At 40.5% G+C, this 23,470-nt stretch overlaps 1 protein-coding gene across 1 annotated transcript; it reads right to left on the bottom strand.

Moving 5' to 3' along the window:
- Positions 1-4,208: 4,208 nt before the first annotated feature.
- On the bottom strand, positions 4,209-7,136 carry LOC131694776 (uncharacterized). The gene has a single exon (XM_058983279.1). The coding sequence runs from the start codon at positions 7,134-7,136 to the stop codon at positions 4,209-4,211; it is 2,928 nt and encodes a 975-aa protein (XP_058839262.1).
- Between the last annotated feature and the right edge of the window lie 16,334 nt (positions 7,137-23,470).

The following is a 23,470-nucleotide window of genomic DNA, read 5'->3' as shown; positions in this document are numbered from 1 at the left end:
ACGAAAAAATAGCTGCAAGTTGGTCAACATCCTGCACGGTTGCCTGGACTGCTAGGAGATAACGTGGATCCATTTTGCTTCAATTGGCTGTGAGCAAGATAAGCGCGTTTGCTGCGTGTGTTTGGGAGCCCGGGAAAAGAAAGGGTGAGAATAAAAGCTCTGATATTTAAGGTTTTTTTTTGGGCATTCTTATAAATAATTCAAGATTTTCAAATAAACAGACTAAAGTTTATTTTACGTTGTGCATTGAATTCAGTCACAACACAAATTACATTTTAATATTCTGTTCATTTATAGTGGCTATTGATTTTAAAGAGTGTCGTGTTCGTCCCTCTGCAATTGATCTGAAAACATTAAATGGGTTGTTAAATGAACAAAAAAAAAATTTTTTTGGAGATCTCAACATTTCTTGCATTTGACATTTGGCATCAATATTATAAATTCAATTTCTGAAACTTCTCGCTTTGGAGATTTTTCACGGTTGAGAATTTTTGATCTTTGGCGATTTTTTGGCATCCCCTTAACCATGTCCAATTGAGCTCAAATTTCGTATGGCAACCTGTTTCGAGTTGTTAAAGCACTTGCATATTACCCGTTTGTTAAATTCAATGATCATTTTTTTCCCGAACATTCTATTGGCACCATAGTATAGACATAGTACATAGTAGTAGACATAGACATAGTATGAAGCTTGATTGTAACGACGACGCAATTTCTAAACATTATTGGTACACAATTACGAACGTGATGTAACTGTAATAACTGGCCATTGTGCACTGCAGCTATGATAACAGCTTGCTTGAGCTTCGTCAAATTTGTGATATTTATTCATTTAGGCTCTAATCTTGAGGATCATTCGCCTTTTTTGAAAATAATGTACATTTCAAAGATGAAATTTAATTTAAATGCAAGATAAAAAAACCTGTTTTAATCCACCTAGCGGTGCAATGGTGCCTTTCTCTTTTCTCTAAACTATGGCTCGGAGGCTGTTTATGTGGAAATATCCATTACATTCTTAGTACACTTTGCACTTATGCACAATGCACAGTGGTCCAGAATGCGAATTTAGCAGGAATTTTAACTTTTTGCTAAAATTAAATGACTTAGCCTTACAACATGTTTGGCAAAGTTGTTGTACTTTGCAAGGCCCTTCTTTTTGTTTAAACCGATGCTAGGGTGGTTCTAAATTAAGCAATATTTAAAATAAATTTTTTTAACGATTTGAGATAGAGCTGTACTTTCTTTGATGAAGTTGTAGAGCAACACATTTTAGACAAATTTGCTGAAGACATGCAAGCTCTAGCCTTTATATTTTCCATTGCACGAGAAATTTAAATGTAAGCTTTAGGGTGTTCCTTACAAAAACGGTTTTATTTCTATAACTTTTGAAGTTTTTATTTTACGCTAAAGTACCCTTCGGACAACTTGAAGATTATTTTAGGGCATATAATTTGCTTTAAAACACCAACTACTTAACTTTTTTCATTTTAAAGTTATAAGAACTTTTATATAAAAAATATAACTTTTTCAAATAGAATTATCTTCGATTCGGGCACTGAACATTAAATACTGTTGCTTTCATATGAAATAGCATGCTTTGTAGTATAGATCACCAAAAAATGGCAGATGCGATATTTTTTTATATCTTGCAATATTTACTCAAAAATATTTTATTTTTAGTAAAAAGTATATATAACTTTCTAACGAGCAAAGCTAGAGGTTCAATATATTAAGACAAATTGTTCTCCTTCAAAATATCTGAAAGTATTTCTAAAGTGATCTTATTGAAAAATCAAAACAGCAAAAGTTATACAAAGAAAACCATTTTTTAAGAAACACCCCAAATTTTTTTTGGTAAATTTCTTGTAGAATGAAAAGTGCACGACATAGAGTTACAGTGTCTTCGACAAAGATTTTTAAAATTTCATTCTCTTGAATTTTTTGGGAGACAGCGAAATTCTATCTCGAACCATTAAAAAGTTAATTTTCTGATTTTAAAAAGTTTAGAACCACCCTACCCACTATTTAAAATAATAGAAAAATATTGTAAAGTGCAATATTTTATCATGAAAACGAAACTACATTTTTTATATTGTTCACCGTGAAAGTAATTTAAACATATTACAAAGAGTCAATTCATGAAAAACCAAATTTTTAATATAACTTTTTCAGTTTTCATTTTTTTCCAACATATCCTTCAGATGTTTTTCAGAGTTTTTGAAAACGAAGATTTTCTTCTAATACATCAAAACTCTAGCTTTTATTGTTTAGAAGATATAAGCACTTATTAGTTCAAAAATAGATTTTTTTAAATCAATTTTATGAAATTTTAAAAAATATCGTATTCGCCATTTTTTGCTCAATTATAACTCTAATGACCTTATTTATAGTTCAAAAAGAATTATCCTTTATTTGCCCCAGATGAGTGATATTGTTTATTGGGAAAGACGACGACTGACCTTTTGCTGACCTCCTTGTGTCTCGATGATCGGTTTTCCAGGGTAACTTGTGACCGCCAGTGCCTCCCTCCGTTAGGTCGGAATGGGCAATTAAGGCCCCTCGTGAATAAAAGGCTTCATGTTACACATATTACACACGCGATTCATTCCTTAACACGAACATTTAATACTCAATTTACTAGAATTAACTTATATTACGACTCTACAATAATTCGGTTACAATTAGATATAAAATTGCACGCAGGTTCCCCTTGGGACACCCATATTCGGCCGTGATCGGTAGCAGACTGATCTCTCCTTCTTTGGTCGATCCAACGATAGGTAGATGATTAGCCATCCCTTTCGCGCCACGCTGGTTTAGATAGTGCTGATCGCAACTCCGACAGCACCATAGGGTGCACAGATGACCGATCGCTGATAATGGCTGCATACTTGTGTTGGTGGCAATTGGTAACCATAGGGTAGTAATGTCACATCTTCAGACATCCTCACCTACCCTGAAGTTGACAGGAACTTCTGAAATAAATAAACAAACTCCCTTTCGATGCATTGGATGGATACTACCGTACGATCTAGTTGAGTGAGTTGTTTGCTGTAGCTGATGAACTTGATGTTTCTTGTGTTGGAAGGATGCACAGCTTCGCTACTGGTCGACAAAGGAATCCAGATGCTGTTTTTACGGTGGCCACTCGTACCACGTTATCATCTCCTGGGTGCAACTCGTGAATTCGACCCATCTTCCAGCGCATTGCAGGTTGGTTTCCATCTACAATAGTCACCAATTGACTGGTCTCTACCTTCACTGGTGGTTCCCAATTTTTAGTTCTGCCTTGTAGTTGTGATAAATATTCACGCCGCCAACGCCTCCAGAAATCCTGAAGCTGACGTTGAACTAGCTGCCATCGGTTCAACCGATTTAGTTGTACATCATTGTAGTCAAGCTCAGGAATAGCTTGCAAGGATCCTCCGGTTAGAAAGTGACCCGGTGTCAACGGTTCTAGGTCTGTTGGATCATCCGACATAGGCGTCAAAGGCCGAGAATTTAGACAACCTTCTACCTGGATCAACAGTGTGTTGAAGTCTTCGTACGACGTAGAGTTTTCCCCGAGCACTCGAAGTAGGTGAAATTTAGCTGAACGTACAGCGGCTTCCCACAAGCCTCCGAAGTGTGGGGCACCTGGTAGGTTGAAATGCCACTTGAATGCCATCCTTGGCGCACTCCTTTGAAACCATTTCATGATGCTTCTTATTTTTCAGCAGCGTAAACAGTTCTTTTAATTGATTTCTGGCACCAACAAAATTTGTTCCATTGTCGGAATACATATCTGTACATAAGCCCCGTCTAGAAATAAAGCGCCGCAGCGCCTGAAGAAAGCGTTCTGTAGACAGGTCAGTAACCAGTTCCAAATGTACTGCCTTCGTGCTCATACATACAAAAACCGCTACGTATGCCTTGATCGTGGGTCGACGTCTGCCATCCCGAATGTACACCGGTCCGAAATAATCCACTCCGGTTTTTGAAAACGCCTTGCAAACTGTAACCCGAGCAGCTGGCAGTTCACCCATTTGCTGCTTGATGGCCGACGGTTTGGCTCTGAAGCATCGAAGACATTGGTGAACTATCTTTCTGGCCACATTTCTGCCACCCAAAGGCCAATACCGTAACCGTACTGTACTCAATAGCAATTGAGTTCCCGCGTGTAGCAGTTTCTCATGGTAGTGTTTAAATAGCATCGCCGTCAATAAATGTCAGGCTGGCATAATAATTGGGTGTTTTGTATCAAACGATTCCTGAGAGTGACTTAACCTGCCACCTACCCGCAGAGTACCATCTTCTCCTATAGCTGGGATGAACCATCGAAGCGAGGAACCACGAGAAACAGATTTTCCACCTTTCAGAGCATTCAGTTCATCTCCAAATGATTCCTGCTGTACCTTCCGTAGTATTACAGTTTCCGCTTCTCGCAGCTCGTTTGTACTGAGAAATCCCTTTCTCTTACCGCTTTCCTTGTGCTGTAAGATAGCAATTAACCGTAACCAATAAGCAGTGGCCCGGATGAGCTGACTGTAGGATGAGAATTTTACAATGAAGCTTGTTGTGAATGTTGGCAGTTTAGTTGCGATAACGGTTACTGTACTTCGTCGCATTTCTGGTGCGTCAGTATAATTAATATTCGGCTGACTGGGCCATTTATCAGCTTTCTCCTGTAACCAGTCTGGGCCCTCCCACCACAAACTGTTTCCTTCTACTGCATTCGGTAGAATACCACGCGATATTAGATCTGCGGGATTGCAGATACCTGGGACGTGATGCCAAGAATGATTTTCCGAAATAGCCTGAATTTTTGATACACGATTTGCCACAAAACTACTCCAAACATTTGGTGATTCTGCTTTCAGCCACTGAAGAACACACGTTGAGTCGGTCCAGAAATGAACCTTGCTGATACCCTTCACTGCATCCGAAACTTTCTCCACAAGCTGCGCCGCTAGTAGAGCGCCACACAACTCCAGTCTCGGTAACGTTTGAACCTTTAATGGTGCTACCTTCGATTTCGAAGTTAAAAGCTGGACTGTAATTCTTCCGTTGGTATCCCTACTGCGAAGGTATAAGCAAGCTCCATACGCCTTCTCAGAGGCGTCTGAGAAACAATGGATCTCGATATCTATGCTTTCCGGTGCGACCGCACATCGTGGAATCCGAAGCAAATTTAGCGAAGGCAGTTGTAGCTGATAACTTCGCCACTCCTCACCTACCGTTGTAGGTATAGATTCGTCCCATTCCAAACGTTGCCCATCTTTGTTACAATAGTTCCACAGTTGTTGCATATAAATCTTGGCCGTTACGATGGTTGCCCCCAAGATCCCCAAGGGGTCGAAGAGTGATGCGATGATAGACAGAATCATGCGCTTGGTTAGAGATTGATTTGGTGTAAGTGTAGGTATAGTAAATTGAAATTTCAGGCAATTCGTTTTGGGCAGCCATGATAACCCAAGTGTTTTAACTGTATCATCTTTATCCCAAGTAATTTCGTCCGCCCCTGGTAGTGCTCGATTTTCCTTCGGTATTCCTTCTAAGACCCTTTCGCAGTTGGAAACCCATTTTCGCAGTCTGAATCCACCGCTCAACATCATTGCATCGAATTGCATCCTGAGCTGCATAGCGGTTTCGATGTCATCAGCCCCAGATATTACATCGTCCATGTAGATGTCTTCATCTGCTGCTTGTGCTGCCAGAGGAAATCGACCTTGTTCGTCAAATGCCAGCTGTTTGAGTGTCCGCGTGGCTAGAAACGGTGCTTGTTTTGTGCCGTAGGTGACCGTCGTAAGCTCGAACGTATTAACCACTTCTTCATGGGAAAACCTCCATAAGATGCTCTGTAAGGGTACATCTGCCTGATCCATATTAATCTGCCGAAACATTTTTTCGACATCTGCGACAACCATTACCTGGCGAGTTCGACAACGTAGTATGATTGCGCGAAGATCTTGCTGCACGATTGGTCCGACGAGTAACGCATCATTTAGCGAAATTCCAGTTGACGTTTTGCATGAAGCATCGAAGACCACTCTCACCTTAGTTGTGGTACTGGACTCTTTCACTACAGGATGATGCGGTAAGTAACATCGTTTGACCTTGTCTTCCTGGGAATCGTCCAGCCTTCGCATGTGTCCAAGCTGAAGGTATTCTGTCATGAAATCCTCGTATTGTCGGCGAAGTTCATCGTCCCTGGAAAGCCTTCTTTCCAGTCCTTGAAAGCGTTTCATGGCGATATCCTTTGATGACCCTAACCGTTCCAAGACCGCCTCGTTCTTGGGAAGTGTTACTGTGTACCGACCGTTTGATTCTCGGTGAATAGTGCGCCCAAACTGCTCCTCACAGCGCGCCTCCTCTGGAGAGTAAATTTTTCCGCTTCCCACTTCCTCGCAGGACCAAAACCGCTCCATTAACTTCTCCAAAGTGTCAGATACCGCCATGTTACATACTATGCGTGTGGTCTTTCTAGTAGAATCTACTTCTCCGGCAACTACCCAACCGAAAACCGACTCGTTAAGTAGTGGTAAACCATCGCCCAGCGATAATTCATTGCCTTTCTTGAAGAAGCTAAAGAATGCCTGAATGCCTAGCACTAAATCCACACCTTTTGATTGGAAGAAAGTGGGATCCGCTAGATCGATTCCATCTGGGATCTCCCATCCCGATATTTGCACTGTTACTGTAGGTAGATTGACCGTAACCCTTGACAAAACAAGAAAGCTCATTTTGCGCGAAAATGACGAGATTCGAGATTTGATTGTCGCTTGAAATTGTTGGTTAACCTGAGTTGACGCATGGCCAACGCCTAGGACAGAAATGTCCACCTTCTCTCTTGACACATTCAACCGTTGACATAGCCTTTCCGAGATAAAATTGCATTCCGAACCGGAATCAAGTAACGCTCGCGCTGGGTAGCGAGCTCCCCCGTCGTCTTCGATAATGACTACAGCCGTAGCAAGAAGTACATTGGATGTTCTCTTCTGAGCGAAGTTTGATGCAACGGTTTCGGTAGCAGCCACATTTGCTACCCTCGTATTTGTACTTGGAGCGGATGTTGATGGTTTGTTGCTTGTAGATGCACCAGTTTCATTTGCTTGATCTCGGGAACTGCCTTCCCCATCCGCCTTAAAGCATACCATCGTGTGATGTCGGCCTTTACATTTCCGACAAGAGTATTTTGACGAACAGTCTTTGGCTTGATGGCCCCGTTTGAAGCAGTTGCGACAGAGAGACTGAGAACGAAGCAGTGATTCTCTGTTTGCTACCGCCATGCGCTGAAAGACTGGACAGGTGTACAGCCAATGGTTTTCTGGACAAGCAGCACACCTTCCAACCGATGATGATTGCACTGCATTATGGCTAACTCGAAATGGTGGTTGCTTCCTTTTAATCGGTGATGACTCTCATTTATGCTCCGTAGATTTCGTTGGAAGAGATTCCAGTATTCTGATACGACGTTGCAGGAATTCTGTCAAGTCTTTCAATGTGTCCTGTTCCTTGGTCGACGAGTGTTCTTCCCAGCCTCGCCGCGTGTGTGGGTCTAACCGTGAGCACAGCACATTTATTAGTAGTAGGTCCTTATAATCCACAGGTTGTACTATTTGATCCAGAGTGTGTATGATCCTTTCAAATCCATCCAAAAGATTGTGTAACTCGACAGCCGATTCCTTTGAAACTGTAGGAAGTTTAAACAGCGATTCGACCTGACGTTTCTTCAGCAATTTGCTATTATTGTATCGCTTGAGTAGCATTTCCCAAGCAATCACATAATTTCCCCTCGTGATCTTAATTGGATCGATCAGAGCCTTTGCCTCGCCTTCAAGGCATCCCTTCAGATAGTGGAATTTTTCCACTTCTGGAAGTTCCGTTTTCCAGTGAATTAATGACGTGAAGAGATCCCTGAAGCTAAGCCATTCATCGATGTCACCACCAAACGTTTGCAATTTAATTTGCGGTAGTCGAACATGGTCCAATGATCCTTGTATGGAGGTATCGGCTTGCCTCGTTGATTGGTCCAAAACCGGAGGGTCCTGCAAATCCCGTGCCTTATCCATTAAGAACGATTTAATATCGAAATAACGATTTTCGAAATCAATTCGTTCCTTCGCAAAAGCATCTCTCTCCGAGGAAAATTCCTCGTGAGCTTCCACCTCACAAACCACGTCGCTCACTTTGTCCCATATTTCTGCCAATCGTTCCAAACGAACCGACACCTGGCTCGCACTTGTGTCCTCGCGATACTCTGACACAAACTCCGCGATGTTGTTGAAGGAAGCGTGCAGACCCTTCAGTTTCGAAAGAAGCGACTTCAACGAAGCCATCTTCTTCGACGTGGATGTTGAAGCTGCTGGCATGTTGAATACAATTACAAATTAACAGCACCGATGCTGCCTTGCTGTCAGCTCCGATTGTAGCAGAATAGGATTGATCCAATACAGTGGAAGGGGAAATGATCATGTAGTATCAAGATTGACCGCCTTCAGCCGAACATATACTGTCTCGCCCTACCTGGAGAACTAACAGTGGCACCAGAGCCGAAGACCACCAACTGTAGAGGTATTTCCACCAGCTGATGTGCGAAGAACTTTCGGTCGAATAACTGGACAAGCAATATCCACACCAAGCCGTAAATTCCGTAAGGCAACCAAAGCCGAAAGATAATTTTCGTTATCTTTGGAGCAGCGTAGATACCAATGCAATCGTAAGGGGAATACAGGTGTAATATCGAAAGACGACCTGCTTCGGCAGGACATATACTCTTGGCCTCACCTGGAGAACTAAGTTTGATGCCAACGAGATCGTAAGGGTTTGTAACTGCATGTAACTGCAATTCACAAATCAGGGCTCACTTTGTTGAAGCAGAAATCCAATTTGCACGAAAAGGTTAAATTTATTGTAGGTAGCATCCATAAAATCCAGCTTCGGCTGGGCATATACTTGTTCAATAAATTTACCTGGCCACAATGGCTGTTGCACGATGACCAGATCCAATATTAATAGAGCGTTCTCGATGCCTCCGATTCTAATAGTCTGCTCTGTTGTTGAAGTGTACTCCAACCACTCCGTAGGTTGGATCCAGATCACGTCCGTCCGACGCTCAAGGTTTCGTAGAGATAGTTAAAGGGGATAAAGGACGATTGTTAGATGACGCAAGTGGAACTTCGGCCGAACATATACGTAGTCTATTCTACATACCTGACAGAAAATAGACGGAGCTTGTTGTTCAGTGTCCAATTTCTTGCGATGAATTCTTTCCAGATGCGATAAATTTCGAAAATCCGCCAGCATGCAAATAGCGATAACATGCAGTCGCACCCCGTTGAGTTGCAGGTTGGATAGCGCACCAGTCCTGAAGCGTTGGTAATGGCGAAGGCCCTTTGTATAGTTGGCGTTTGAATAGCGGCGTCATCTAACAGCGCGATGGCGCGGTCCTTTTGTCTGCGGTCACAAAGGTGTATTATCCAGGTCCGTTGTTCAGCGTCAATCAAAGGGTCCCTTTGTTCCCAAATCCGAAGGTTCGAATTCCTTCCTTCCGTCGTGACGATCCGGTTCGAAGGACCAGCAATGTTGGGAAAGACGACGACTGACCTTTTGCTGACCTCCTTGTGTCTCGATGATCGGTTTTCCTGGGTAACTTGTGACCGCCAGTGCCTCCCTCCGTTAGGTCGGAATGGGCAATTAAGGCCCCTCGTGAATAAAAGGCTTCATGTTACACATATTACACACGCGATTCATTCCTTAACACGAACATTTAATACTCAATTTACTAGAATTAACTTATATTACGACTCTACAATAATTCGGTTACAATTAGATATAAAATTGCACGCAGGTTCCCCTTGGGACACCCATATTCGGCCGTGATCGGTAGCAGACTGATCTCTCCTTCTTTGGTCGATCCAACGATAGGTAGATGATTAGCCATCCCTTTCGCGCCACGCTGGTTTAGATAGTGCTGATCGCAACTCCGACAGCACCATAGGGTGCACAGATGACCGATCGCTGATAATGGCTGCATACTTGTGTTGGTGGCAATTGGTAACCATAGGGTAGTAATGTCACATCTTCAGACATTGTTATTCCAAACAACTCCATTTTTGGCGAAAAAGTGCTCATAACTTTTCAACGGAAATAGCTAATATATGTGGAGCTGTGAAACAAATTATTCACCTTGAAACAATCTTAGTCTGAAGACTACTTCAGTTTTAAATGAATAAAGCAAAGCAAGTTTTAAATGAATAAAACTTATTTTGAAGAAACACCCTAAGTTCCGGCTTTATATTTGTTGTACAATAAAAAGTATGACAGATAGAGCTTACATGTCTTCAGCAAACTTTTTCAAAATTTGTCATTCTACAACTTCGCTGAAGGTCGTTTGGCTCTAGCTAGAATGGTTAAAAAGTTAATTTTTTGATTTTGGTAAAATTAGAACCACCCTAACTGTTGTTCTAACAAAAAGAGGGGACTCATAGACTACGAAAACTTCTCCAAAGACTTAATAAGGCTAAGTTGTTTAGTTTTGGTAAAATCTCAAAATTCCCGCTAAATTTGCATACTGGACCACTGTGCAATGGCTCGCCAGCCACGAACTTGATGAGCTACGTGTCGACGGTGAAACACTTGAAACAAAAAAATATCATACTTCATTAACCTAATCAGCATTAGATCAATGTTATCTGCTTGCCAACTTATTTTGTCACGCGGGGGTGGGTGTGTGAGGAGGGCAAAAGTTCCATGAACGAACGACTTCCCAGCTTAATTTGGTATGCTTTGTGATATAGTGGTGGTTTAAAGATGATGGGGTTGAAAGGGAGGGGTATGAGGGCTGGATCGGGTGGTGGTCTGAGGGGTGATTTAAGGGGATTTTAAAGGGAGGGGAGTGAATAGTAGAGGGGGAGGTAACCCCTTTCCCTAAATTATCAACTGCGCCCCTGTTTAAATCCAGAAACCTTATGCCAGTCAAAAAAATAGGCCGGGATTAGGTTGACGTTTTTCAGAGTGATTGCATAACCTTTCTATATGAGAGAGGCAAAAATGTGCCAAAATCCAAAAAAGTGAATTTTCGTCAAATTTTTTTTTCGAGTTTGCATCAAATCTCGACGTTTTATGTACCTTAAAGACATTTAGCATAAAAAATAAAAATTCTATTTTTAATTTTTCCTCTTAAACCCGTAATTCCGGAACCAGAATTCCGATCGATCCAAAATTCAATAGCAGTCGATGAGAAGGTTGCACCTTTCATTTGAGACTAAGTTTGGGCAAATCGGTCCAGCCATCTCTGAGAAAAATGAGTGACATTGTTTGACACATACGCACATACATACACACACATACACACATACAGACTTTTTCCGATCTCGAAGAACTGGGTTGACGTTTTTCAGAGTGATTGCATAACCTTTCTATATAAGAAAGGCAAAAACGAATATTATTTCTGTCGTTAATCGTTCCGTTTGTCGTCGTCCATGTCGTCGGTAGAGCAGCTTTGATTTCCGTAGTTAGATGTTTGGTGCTTTTTATGGTTTCGAGTAACTCTGGTATACCCAGTGTTATTACTTCCCAAGATATATCAGCCACTGGATACCTTGGAATATTGCTTGTCCGGAATTTGTTTTTCGGCTGGTTGTCACTGGCGTATCAGCAGATGTCGGAGGTTGTTTGTCGGAGCTGATTGTAGTAGATGAATTTTCTTTAGTTGTTTCGGCGCATGGCTTACCGTAGTGTGACGTCAGGTTACAGAACTGACACGTGGGCGTCTGTCCAGGGTACGTGCATAGCGTTTTTTGGATGTAGTTAACATCTTGAGATGATCTGCTTTCGAAAGTCAAATAAGTGGTTCAGCCGCATTCGCTCAACCCGAACAGCGTTGAGAATGCAAGAAAAAAAGTTTTTCCAAGTGCGCTTGGGAGGAATTCTACTTCTCCATTCCTCGACAATGAACATTTAATATAATCCGTACTAGTGCGAGGTGCCAAATCGTGCAGGCGAATTTCCGTAATATCATTGTCCAATTACACGGGTACGTTGGTTTTGAAGTTTTCGTATTTGACGTCGTGTTGCACGTTGTTCTTCGGTACGAAGCTTTCTGGAGTTAAACGTTATTAGAACTACATGCCTCGTATGATGTAGCTGTATATGTGACGCTTCTATCCAGTGCTGCGTCATCTCACGATGGTCTTTGAATTGTGACGGTAAATATGAAGTGACCGTATCACAACAAAAATGACCGTTATTTCGTTTCCATTTTCCTCGCATAGTGTTTCAGTTAACTATCTCTCACAGAAGCCGTGCGAGAGAGAGAGAGAGCGCATTGAAGTAATAGCAACATGAGTACCATTTATTTTGTATTGGTGTGGCAAACGAAATATTCTCAGTATATTGTATTCAGGCAGCATGCGGTATTTTGTTGATTTTTTCTACACCTTTCTGTTTCTTTTATGCAAAGCAATTTGTCCGAAGCTGCTTGTTTGTTAATACTAGCTTGTTGTTTGTAATAAGATGACCGTCATAACCGTATTTACATTGTAAATAAAGTGATGGTCAGTTTAAATTTCTCACCATATAGATTCCAATGAGTGAGAGATTTAGAAGAGCCGTCTTACTTTTGTCAATTCATTGGAGTGAAAACCGTTACTCAATAAGCATTGCTTACTTTTTTGACTGCTAACTGTTTCATTCTCTTTTGTCTAGCAGGTTTGCCATCAGTACCGTGATGGAGCTCAGCACTGCTTCTATCAGCACGTGCTCCGTTTTCATCTTGATCAATCCACTTCGCACACTGTAAATTTACGACCGGTCTACGTAACGTCATCCGCGATAGTGTTTTCCCGAAACGGGCGAAATTGATTTTGTAATTCTCTAATTTCACTCGCAATTGGGGGTAACGGGATTTTGCTGTGTCTATGAGTTACACGTACACGTTAGAACGGAGCGGCACGGGTAGTATCGTTTTGTTGGTAAGCTATTCGTAAATTGTGTGCTTTTTGCCTTCTGATCTGTACGAGATGAGGCAGGGACGAGTGTCTTAGTACTGGCATATTTATTTTCTGTGGGTCACCTATCGGAGAAACGATACTGTACAGTTTGACCAGTGAATAAGTAACAAAGCCGTGCTAGAATTGATAGCTTGCTTTAGTATTTGCTATAGTGAAGCGATTTGTAGCTGCCGTTCTGTGCGAGATGAGAAGGTAGACTGGCTAGGTTGGGTACTAGGCGGACTTAGTTCGTGCAGTTGCACCTCAATTGCAGCATCTTCAATATACACAATGGAATCTTGACCTGCGGACATGTAACTGAATAAGGGAAGGAAGAGCTACGTTTGAATAAGTTATTGCAGTTTTTGGTTTTCCGTGCATAAGCATGACAAGCTTGAAGATAACCGATGCGTTCAAATAAGAAAATAAATTGATACTGTATAATGTTTCCAAAAAATAGAAACATTTACCGCATAGCAGCCAAAGTGTTACTATGCTGAATTTTACAATAACCCCGGGTTATCAGTGTTATTAATCAGCAGAATGATTCTTCTTCTTATTGTGGTCGAAAATCTCCTGTTGAATGGATCAAAAATGGATCAAAATCAGTCGAAAGTTTTTCCCTTGAAATGTACTATTATCCCTTGAACTAGTCCGAGGTCGTCAATTTCATTAAAGTTTGGAACCCAATTTGCACTGTTCCCGAGATTGTTTGCAAATATTTTTATCGGTTTGCCTTTGATCAGAAGTTTATTCTCCTGAAACTTTATAAATTTGATGACAATTAAAAAAAAAAACAAAAAACGATTTTTAAAAAATATTTAAAAAAAAGATTTCATCTTAAGTAAAATTACGGTGCCTATCTCGAAAGCAACGCAGAACAATTTTTAAAAACATTCCTGAACAGACCTTAGCACGACCAATGTAAGCGAAATCGAAAGTTCGCGTCGTGAGAATGAGTGTAGCTTGACTAATTCCGTTTGATTGATACGAGACGTTAATTGTTTTCAGAACACGTTATGTACACATCAAGGTCAGATCCGCATGTGTCAGTTCTGTAATATTTTCGACAACTTGACACAGACGTTGCAATGAAAAATTCTTCGACTATAATCAAATCTAACACACAGTTTTAAAAACACTCTGTCGAATCACGAACGGTTGTCAGTTTAATTCTGAATTTAGGAATGTAAAGTCACGTACTTATTTGATTTGCCAACAAAAGGCTGCGTTGAACTGAATGGTCTGTTCGGAAGAATGATCATATTTTTGTTATAAAACTATAGTTACCAACTTCGCCACGAAGAGGGCACCAAAGTTAGGCTTTCATGTTTTTTTAAATATTGGCCAAAACGAGGGGTTTTCGGGGTCGCTGATTCTGATTCTGACGTCGAAAATGTAAAATTCAAAATGGCCGATCCAATATAGCGACTGTGCTTGGCTAAATTTCATGCTTTTTATATTGACCTAAAACGTCTTACAGGGGGGTTTTCGGGGTCGCTAATTCTGATTCTGACGTCGAAAAGGTAAAATTCAAAATGGCGGATCCAATATGGCGACTGTGCTTGGTTGAATTTCATGTTTTTTATATTGGCCTAATACGTCTTACGGTGGTTTTCGGGGTCGCTGATTCTGATTCAGGCGTCGAAAATATTAAATTCAAAATGGCGGATCTAATATGGTTACTGTGCTTGTCTCAATTTCAAGTTTTTTTATAATGGCCTAAAACGTCTTAAAAAAATGTGAAATTCAAAATGGCGGATCCAATATGGTGACTGTGCTTGGCTAAATTTCATTTTTTTTATATCAGCCTAACATGTCTTACAAGGGGGTTTTCGGGGTAGCTGATTCTGATTCTGACGTCGAAAATGTAAAATTCAAAATGGCTGACCAAATATGGCGACTGTGCTTGCTAAATTTCAAGTTTTTTTTTATAATGGCCTAAAACGTCTTACAAGGGGGTTTTCGGAGTCGTTGATTCTGATTCAAACGCCGACAATATGAAATTCAAAATGGCGGATCCAATATGGCGACTGTGCTTGGCTTAATTTCATGTTTTTATATTGGCCTAAAAAGTCATACTAGGGGGTTTTCGGAGTCGCTGATTCAGATTCAAACGTCGAAAATGTAAAATTCAAAATAGCGGATCCAATATGGCGACTGCGCTTGGCTAAATTTCAAGTTTATTTTATATTGGCCTACAAAGTCATACAAAGAGGTTTTCGGGGTCACCGATTCTGATTCAGACGTCGAACATTTAATTGAATTGAAAATGGTGGATCTAATATGGCAATTGTGCCATTATGTAGCCGCCATTTTGAATTTTCATATTCTGTTATCAGAATCGTAATCAGCAACCTCAAAAAACTCATAATCTATATTTATGCTAGTTAAGAAGTTACCTCTGTCTCTCCGAATCTTTTATAGACCAAATATAAACTCTGTTACTATGTTTTAATTGCCGCAAGGTTCTACTGTATCGATTTTGTTGGCTATTTTCGGCAAATTTGAGACTAAGAGAAACGAAAGCAATGAAATTGAAAGACGGATAGGTATTCTAGAGCGAATCAGTTATAAACTTAGAACGGAAAACTAGAACTAGGCAGGCTCATATGGGCATGATCGAAAGGAAATGTGAAGAATTCTTTGCCTTATGCAGAGTAGGAGTTGGGCGTTGCACCCAAGTCTACCGCATGGTCTATGGTAGAACATAACTCATCATCATGTTTTACCGCCGACGCCGGCAAAAAATTCTTCACAAATCCTCGCCTAGAACGACCATGCGATCATTCTTCTCCCTTTCTGCTAGCATCAAGCCGTGACGTATGCATTCAATCGACACCAAGCTATCGGTGTCGCACCGATCCTATTGTGATTGAACTACTTATTGATTTTTTCGTTCCGCACACACGGATGGCTGATAGCAATTAATGACACAGCTCAGCTAGCAGAAATCGAATTTTTATCTACTTTTTTACCAACTAGTTTATATGTTACTATGTTTTAATTGCCGCAAGGTTCTACTGTATCGATTTTGTTGGCTATTTTCGGCAAATTTGAGACTAAGAGAAACGAAAGCAATGAAATTGAAAGACGGATAGGTATTCTAGAGCGAATCAGTTATAAACTTAGAACGGAAAACTAGAACTAGGCAGGCTCATATGGGCATGATCGAAAGGAAATGTGAAGAATTCTTTGCCTTATGCAGAGTAGGAGTTGGGCGTTGCACCCAAGTCTACCGCATGGTCTATGGTAGAACATAACTCATCATCATGTTTTACCGCCGACACCGATAGCTTGGTGTCGATTGAATGCATACGTCACGGCTTGATGCTAGCAGAAAGGGAGAAGAATGATCGCATGGTCGTTCTAGGCGAGGATTTGTGAAGAATTTTTTGCCGGCGTCGGCGGTAAAACATGATGATGAGTTATGTTCTACCATAGACCATGCGGTAGACTTGGGTGCAACGCCCAACTCCTACTCTGCATAAGGCAAAGAATTCTTCACATTTCCTTTCGATCATGCCCATATGAGCCTGCCTAGTTCTAGTTTTCCGTTCTAAGTTTATAACTGATTCGCTCTAGAATACCTATCCGTCTTTCAATTTCATTGCTTTCGTTTCTCTTAGTCTCAAATTTGCCGAAAATAGCCAACAAAATCGAAATATAAACTCTATTTTTGCATATTTTGATAATTTTTTCCTAAAAAATTGACCAACGAAAAGTTTTGAAAAAAATCTATTATTTAGTTCAATGTTTAAGATACATGACATTTTTTTTTGATCTCTAGGACTATTTGTTCAGACACAGCCGAATTTATTGTAAAAAAATGAGATTTTCGAGTTTTAATTGTTTCACATAACTTTTGTGCTAGTTGTACTCCTTACACCCTAAGAGTTGATTAAAAGAAAGAATTCGTATTTATATGTCAACGCAAACTAGAAATCCAATAAAAACTTAGGAGAAGTAGGTGGGACGTATACGTCCCACTGCGTCGCCAAGAGTTAAAAGGCACAACTGCCTCTACCACTACTCCGCAATCAACGCGAATGATGTCGATGTCGTTCGCGAAGCTATGAAGCATGTGATGATGGTTCAGTTCTTTGCGCATCAGATCGTCGAATCGCACCTTCAAGCGTTATTGCTGAAGAAGAGATTAGTGTGCGTCACCCTGATTTCATCCATCTAATGTCATAAACAGGTCGAATGTCTCTCTCGGGTTATTTTGGCGCATGAGTTAGCCCCAACTAGCGTCACACGATCAGCTTAATCAGTTTTGTCGGAAGGCTATACTCAAGCAGTCTTCACCGCAGTTCGTTTCACTGAATCGTACGCCGTTTTGAAAACCCAAAAAGTCGGTAAGTTTAATTTGCGAAATTTATTGAGAAAACGCTTGACGTGGAAAATTAGAAGCTATCAATCAAAATTGCCGATGGGATAAACAATCTGTGCTGATTAAGATCTGCGATCTCCTTTCTAACACAAGCACACTAATCTTGTCCATGGTTTCCCGTAGACTTTCTAAACTAGAGTGAAATTTTTTTCATTGAATAGAACCGGAATTGAACGGAGAATATCAGGGACATACTATTGTTCATTGTTGCAACTTCGTTCGGATGGTCGATCAGACTGTTCGGCTTACAAGTGCACCATCGACCGGGAAAAGTTTCACTTTGTGTGCTCAGCTGCCATAGCGTCTAGTTGTTCGGGGAAAATGTTGAGCATTGAAAAGTAGAAACTCTTTCCACTGCTCTGATTGCTGTTGTCAATGCTATTGGTTGTTCGATGTAGAAAGTTCCGTCCTGAGCAAGGTTACGGAAAGTTAGTCGGGACCTGATTTCTATTTCGTCATTATTCAACCCGCAGTGATGAAAGCTCCAACAAGTGCTTTACGCTAGAAAATGAGTTGGAATATCCACCGACTGGGACCGGGGGCGTGCCTTTATGAGTCAAAGTTCAACCGACGGTAATTAAACAACGTTCATAAATCATGTATGCCGCACGGCAACTAATATACAATTTCTGCCATGATTTGAGAGTATCCCTGCACTAAATTGTATTTTAAGGTGTCATTACAATCATCGCTTCTAATTAGCACTACAAAGTCGAACCTTAAAAAAACTCTTTTACGGTTTGCAATGCCACAACCCATCGTCGTCGATGCCAATCTTTTCCAGACTCACAGGGACAGAGCCCTCAAACGAACGACGTCGTCAGCGTTGACAGCCAGTCAGGGGTCATGAAAATATCCCCCCTTAAAATGCAAATTAAACAAGGCAGCTAATCTCGGGGAACGTGCAACTGCTCTCCTTGGGTTCCCACTAGCGTTGATGGTAGTAATGGAAAAACAACTCCTCCCGACCAGTTTATCCTAGCACATCGTTTATCGAGCGGAATTGTGTGGGAGTAACGACCAGGAACGAACTAAACGGCAACGGCGGTAGTACATAGTAGGTAGTATTCATAAACCGAAGGGAACCGTGCTGATGCTGATCCCATCGACATCAGCTCAGTTGTATGAATAATGCAGCAGAATTCCATTGAAATAGTCAAGCAAAATCGACCATTAAGAGTGAATGAAAATGAGAAAATGAGAAAATGGCGTGGGATTGATTAAGTTACTGGAAAAAACGGATTCTATTATTTCCCGATGCATAAAGAATTCTTTTTTTTTTCGACGCGGACAAACAAACCATGGGAATTACATTATCATTGTAAAAATAAAACAAATGCTTCAGCTAACAAAGTCATTGTGTTCGGTTGATCAGGCAAAAGTGGTGATCGATCGTCGACTGTCAAATGAGCTCTACGAACGGCGGATGCTGTTGAACCATTCATCAATCTGTTTTGAAGTGCACGGAATAATCCGTGGCGTGAAAAAGAGTCAGTATTTCAATGTTTCTGTCTGGATTATGAATGCCTAATAGATATGGGGTGAGGAGTGAAACCCGAAGCGATGCCTGTAGATATTAAACAAATGGCATTTTCTTGCTCCCTTTGTGATGGAGAGAAAGGATTTTCGTGACAATTTCTAAAACGAGTGCGAGAGCTCACAATAATCTGACTGTCGAATGTGAAATCTAACTTCACCTGCTCACCGTTGCTGCTATTCAATATAGACAAAGAAGAGACATATGGTGCGCGAAGGTTTGTCGCTACTTTATGTCCAAATAAATTAAAAAATTAAATAATCTAAGAAAGTTTGATCTCTTTAGAAGAAAACGATGCTTTTCGCGGAGATGTCTGAATATTGATGCTTTCCGGGTATAAATTCTCATATTCTGGAGAGGTAAGAAAAGGGAAACTTTGTCACCACAGCGAGGATACTTCTAAGAAAAAGGACCTCTTAACTAGAAACACAAATTGAACTCACTTTATTTCATCTTCCATTAAACTGAACAAAAATACACACGCGAATATGTCAAAGGCCACACGGTTATAAAATTGGATTTATCCACATGAAGTCACGTGATACACGCGAGCAAACGCGCCAAATATGTTCACAAACAAACGCTCGAGCCCTTCGTGATTATGCACGCACACCTGCGCCCGCGATCTTGCACGGACATCTACGGCCGCGATCTTATAAACAGGATAACGCCCCGATGACTAGGTGCACGTTTTAGCACTTATAAAGCGGTCTCAAGAATGAACTTTGAAACGCTCGTGTTGGCGCAGTGACCTCCGGAAGTCTCTACTCTTAGACCTAGCAGTATAGGCCCATGCCTTCAGTTGGAGCAATCAGTAAAAACAATGACGATCATATCCACTAGAAAACACGCCCCATGGCGGCATGACCGGGCACACTAGTGATATCGGAGAACTCATTATTTTTTAACATATGAATCGTACACTGAAAATTAAGTATCCGATTCGCGGTCTGCACGATCGTCTAAGAACACACGCGAGTAGGCGATGGTGACGAAATTAAAGTTATACACACGCTATATACAAACATCTACGTGACATGCAAAGGCCCACGCGATCGAACACGTTAACTTACAAACGCCCGAGCCCTTCGCGATGAAACACCAAGACGAACCTGCAATTGCGAACATCCACGCATAACTACGACAAAGATTTCGCAAACACAAAAATGATGGTTTAGTAAACGATATTGCACTTATAAATTGATTAGCGCGGTCGTAAACGCTCATTCCCACGCGATCATAAATTCGCTCTACGCCCGCGCACATCTGAACCGTAGACTCACAACATCACAATCAGACAATCAGATCAGCTCAACATCTCCTGTAGGATAACTTTCGAAAAAAACCCACTTTAGTGCTATCAGCAAGTGTGCGTTATTCGAAAGATCATTTTTATCGAGTTCTTTCAAAACCTTTAATTTAAATTTTAAGCAAACTATCTCAAAGAGTAAGAGCTCCGTAAGTGAAAACCACCTCAGCAAACATTGAGGCTCTCGCATTTGTTTCTTATAATAAAAAGGATCCTCAAGTAGGCCCAAATATGCACGGGTCGAAACGCTAACGGGAATGCAACATAATTGATCATTTTCTCCCTGTGACTGCAGAAACTCATGCTATATTTGTTATGTTTGTTAGGCATTTCCAGTGTGTAGTCTATTCTTGTTCTATTCGCTACATTCACAATTTTTGTTATTTTTTGCGTTTTTGCCTTTTTTGTGCTATTCATATATCTTTTAATTCTGATTGTTGTTTTTGTTGTGTTTGCTTTTTTGATTATTTTATCATATATTTTTTTCTTTTTCTGTTCGATTTGCTATAGTAGATGATTAAAATGGATGCTTGGCTCCATTTTGAGATCCAAGATGGTGACTTGCAGTTGAGCTATAAACTCGATAACCCTAACATTATAGGTAGTTTTGGGACGAGCTCGACGAGTAGATGAAGGAAATGAATCTTTGGGACCTTTTTGAAATCCAAGATGGCAACTTTTTGGACGGAATTGGTGAGTAGATGATGAAAATGGCTGTTTGGCGCCATTTTGAGAACCAAAAAGGCGACTTCCTATTAAGCAATACACTTGATAATCCTACGAATGAGTATTTTTGGAACGAGCTTGACGAGTAGATGATGGAAATATATGTTAGGCGTCATTTTGAGATCCAAGATGGCGACTAATATTAGTAATATTCTCGATAACCCTAACAATTTTGAAACGGGCTTGACGAGTGGATGATGGAAAAGGATGTTTGGCGCCATTTCGTGACCCACGAATGCGACTTCCAATTGGTCGGTGTTAAATCGGACTGGACTTATTGCCATTAAATTGATTTCGAGAAAAAACGTGTTTAAAGATTGAATCGCGGTATCCTTAACGTTATAATTCGAAATATTGTTTGACATAATTGTTGCTTATTGTAATATATTCTATATCTGACAGAAGTCGAATGTAGCAGAAGAAATTCTGCATCCAGTTCTATCATTATCTCTCTTTCTTAGATTTTTTTTTCAGTCCAGTCTGACCTAACATTGACCAAGTGAGCAATATACTCGATAACCCTACGAATGGAAATTTTCAAAACGCGCTTGACGAGTAGATGGTAGAAATGGATATTTAGCATCATTTTGAGATCCAAGACTTTCGTTTGAGCAATTTTCTCGATAATCAAAATAATAAAACAGAATAAACGAGTAGATGATGCAAATGGATGTTTGGCACCATTTTTAAGAACCAAGATCGCGAGTTCCGGCTGAGCGAAAATTTCTATAACCGTAACCATAAGGTTCATAAGCCGCCAAGCCAATTGACGAGTAGATGATGGTAATCGATGAGTGACGTCATTTTGGCAGGCCAAAATAGCAATATCCGGTTGAGCAAAATTTTCTACAAAAATATCAAATTTTCTATAACCATATCATTTTCTATAGTCATATCATCACTATATTTATACCTATACATCTACTATATAATTTTGGCATTCTGAAAATACTCATATTGTTGAGGTTATAATGAATGTCGCCATCTTGGTTTACAAAATGGCTGCCACCATCGATCTCCGTCATCTAATCGTTAATCCCATTCTGACAATATTGTTGAGTTTCATTGTTTTGGTCATGGAGAATGTATCTGAACCGGAAGTCGCCATTTTGGATTGTCTTCAGACATTGAATTCCGTCGTCTACTCGTCAGCCACACTCCGAAAATATCCATATTGTTGAAGTTTGTCTAAAGTTTTGTCTAAACCGTAAGTCGCCAGGTGAGCTTAGAGGTTAGAGAATTAATCTACACCGGAAGTCGCTATTTTGAATTTATCTAAGCTGGAAGTTGCAGTTTTGGGTTTCAAAACGGCTTCCGACATCGATTTTCGTCATGTACTCGTCTACTCGATTCCGAAAGTATTTATATTGTTGAGACTATAGAGAATTTATTAATACCACCACAAGTGGCCATTTTTAGATTGTGAAAAGGCTTCAGATATCGATTTCCGTGGTCTACTCGTTAACCCTATTCCGAAAATATCCATATTGTTGAGGTTATATAGAAATTATCTATACCGGAAGTCATCACTTTGGATTCCAAAATGGCTTCAGGCATCCTTTTTCGTCATCTACTCTTCAACCTCATTATACTCAAGTTTTAGTGATTTTTAGCTTAGAATATTTTTTTTTCAATTCGTTTTTTAGATAAGGCACGTTTGCGTTAGCTTAAAGGTGCCAATTTTGTTTTGCTTTACATTTTAAATTTCTTAAAACTAGGGGATTACATATTGATTTTTTTAAAATAAAACTTCGGAGATTTCATAGCTATTTTGTACATATACACGAGGGGATAATATATTTTTCGCCAGAGAGGGGGGGGGGGTTCATTTAGTTTTTATGGCAATATGGTTTGACATTTTTGGCAGTGAGATTATTGGAGCAAATAATGTTTAGCTAAGGGGGACAATTTGTACGACTATCTTTAAAATAGGAATATCTAGAGGGCGGCATTGAATTTTGTAAAGATTCGGGAAGGTTAATTAGAGTTATTTTTATGTGGTAGTAGACTTGGTCATTTTCAAAGAGATTATGTAATATAATAGTTGAATCTAGAAGACACAGGAGGGGCATTTAGCATTTAGCTTAGGGAAGATATTTGAAGGTGGAGGGGATAGGTGTGATACTTCTAGGTATAATAATAAGATGGCAGGGGGAGAAAATAATAAACTTTCAGTATCAGGCATCGGGAGATCAACGGCATAGATTACAGACTCGGGTGGCATTCATCAGGAACAATCATGTACTGGGATGCCGGGTGGTCTTCCTCAAGACGGCAGAGGTTCCTCCAGACGATTTCGTAGTACGGCTCAGATGTGGATCGGAAAGACTTCGAGTTGCGCGTGTAATGTTCGTGTTGTAGGTCCCGTGTTTGTTGGCTTATTCGACAGAGATGTTCTGTATCGCCTTGGAGTCGCACCAAACCATCTCGGGCGTATGGTACAGGCGGAAGAGGGCACTTCTGAGAACGGTAAGAACAATAAAATGGGCAGTTAAATTTGTATATTGACGGTTTTTAGGAAGGTGTATACGAGG

This window comes from Topomyia yanbarensis, chromosome 1, assembly GCF_030247195.1.
Source record: "Topomyia yanbarensis strain Yona2022 chromosome 1, ASM3024719v1, whole genome shotgun sequence".
Lineage (NCBI taxonomy): Eukaryota > Metazoa > Arthropoda > Insecta > Diptera > Culicidae > Topomyia > Topomyia yanbarensis.
Note: the sequence above shows the minus strand (reverse complement) of the source record. Positions and strands in the feature narration are given on the sequence as shown.

Coding starts and splice junctions, on each gene's coding strand:
- LOC131694776 (XM_058983279.1), bottom strand. CDS start 7,136: ATGGTATGCTTTAAGGCGGATGGGGAAGGCAGTTCCCGAGATCAAGCA.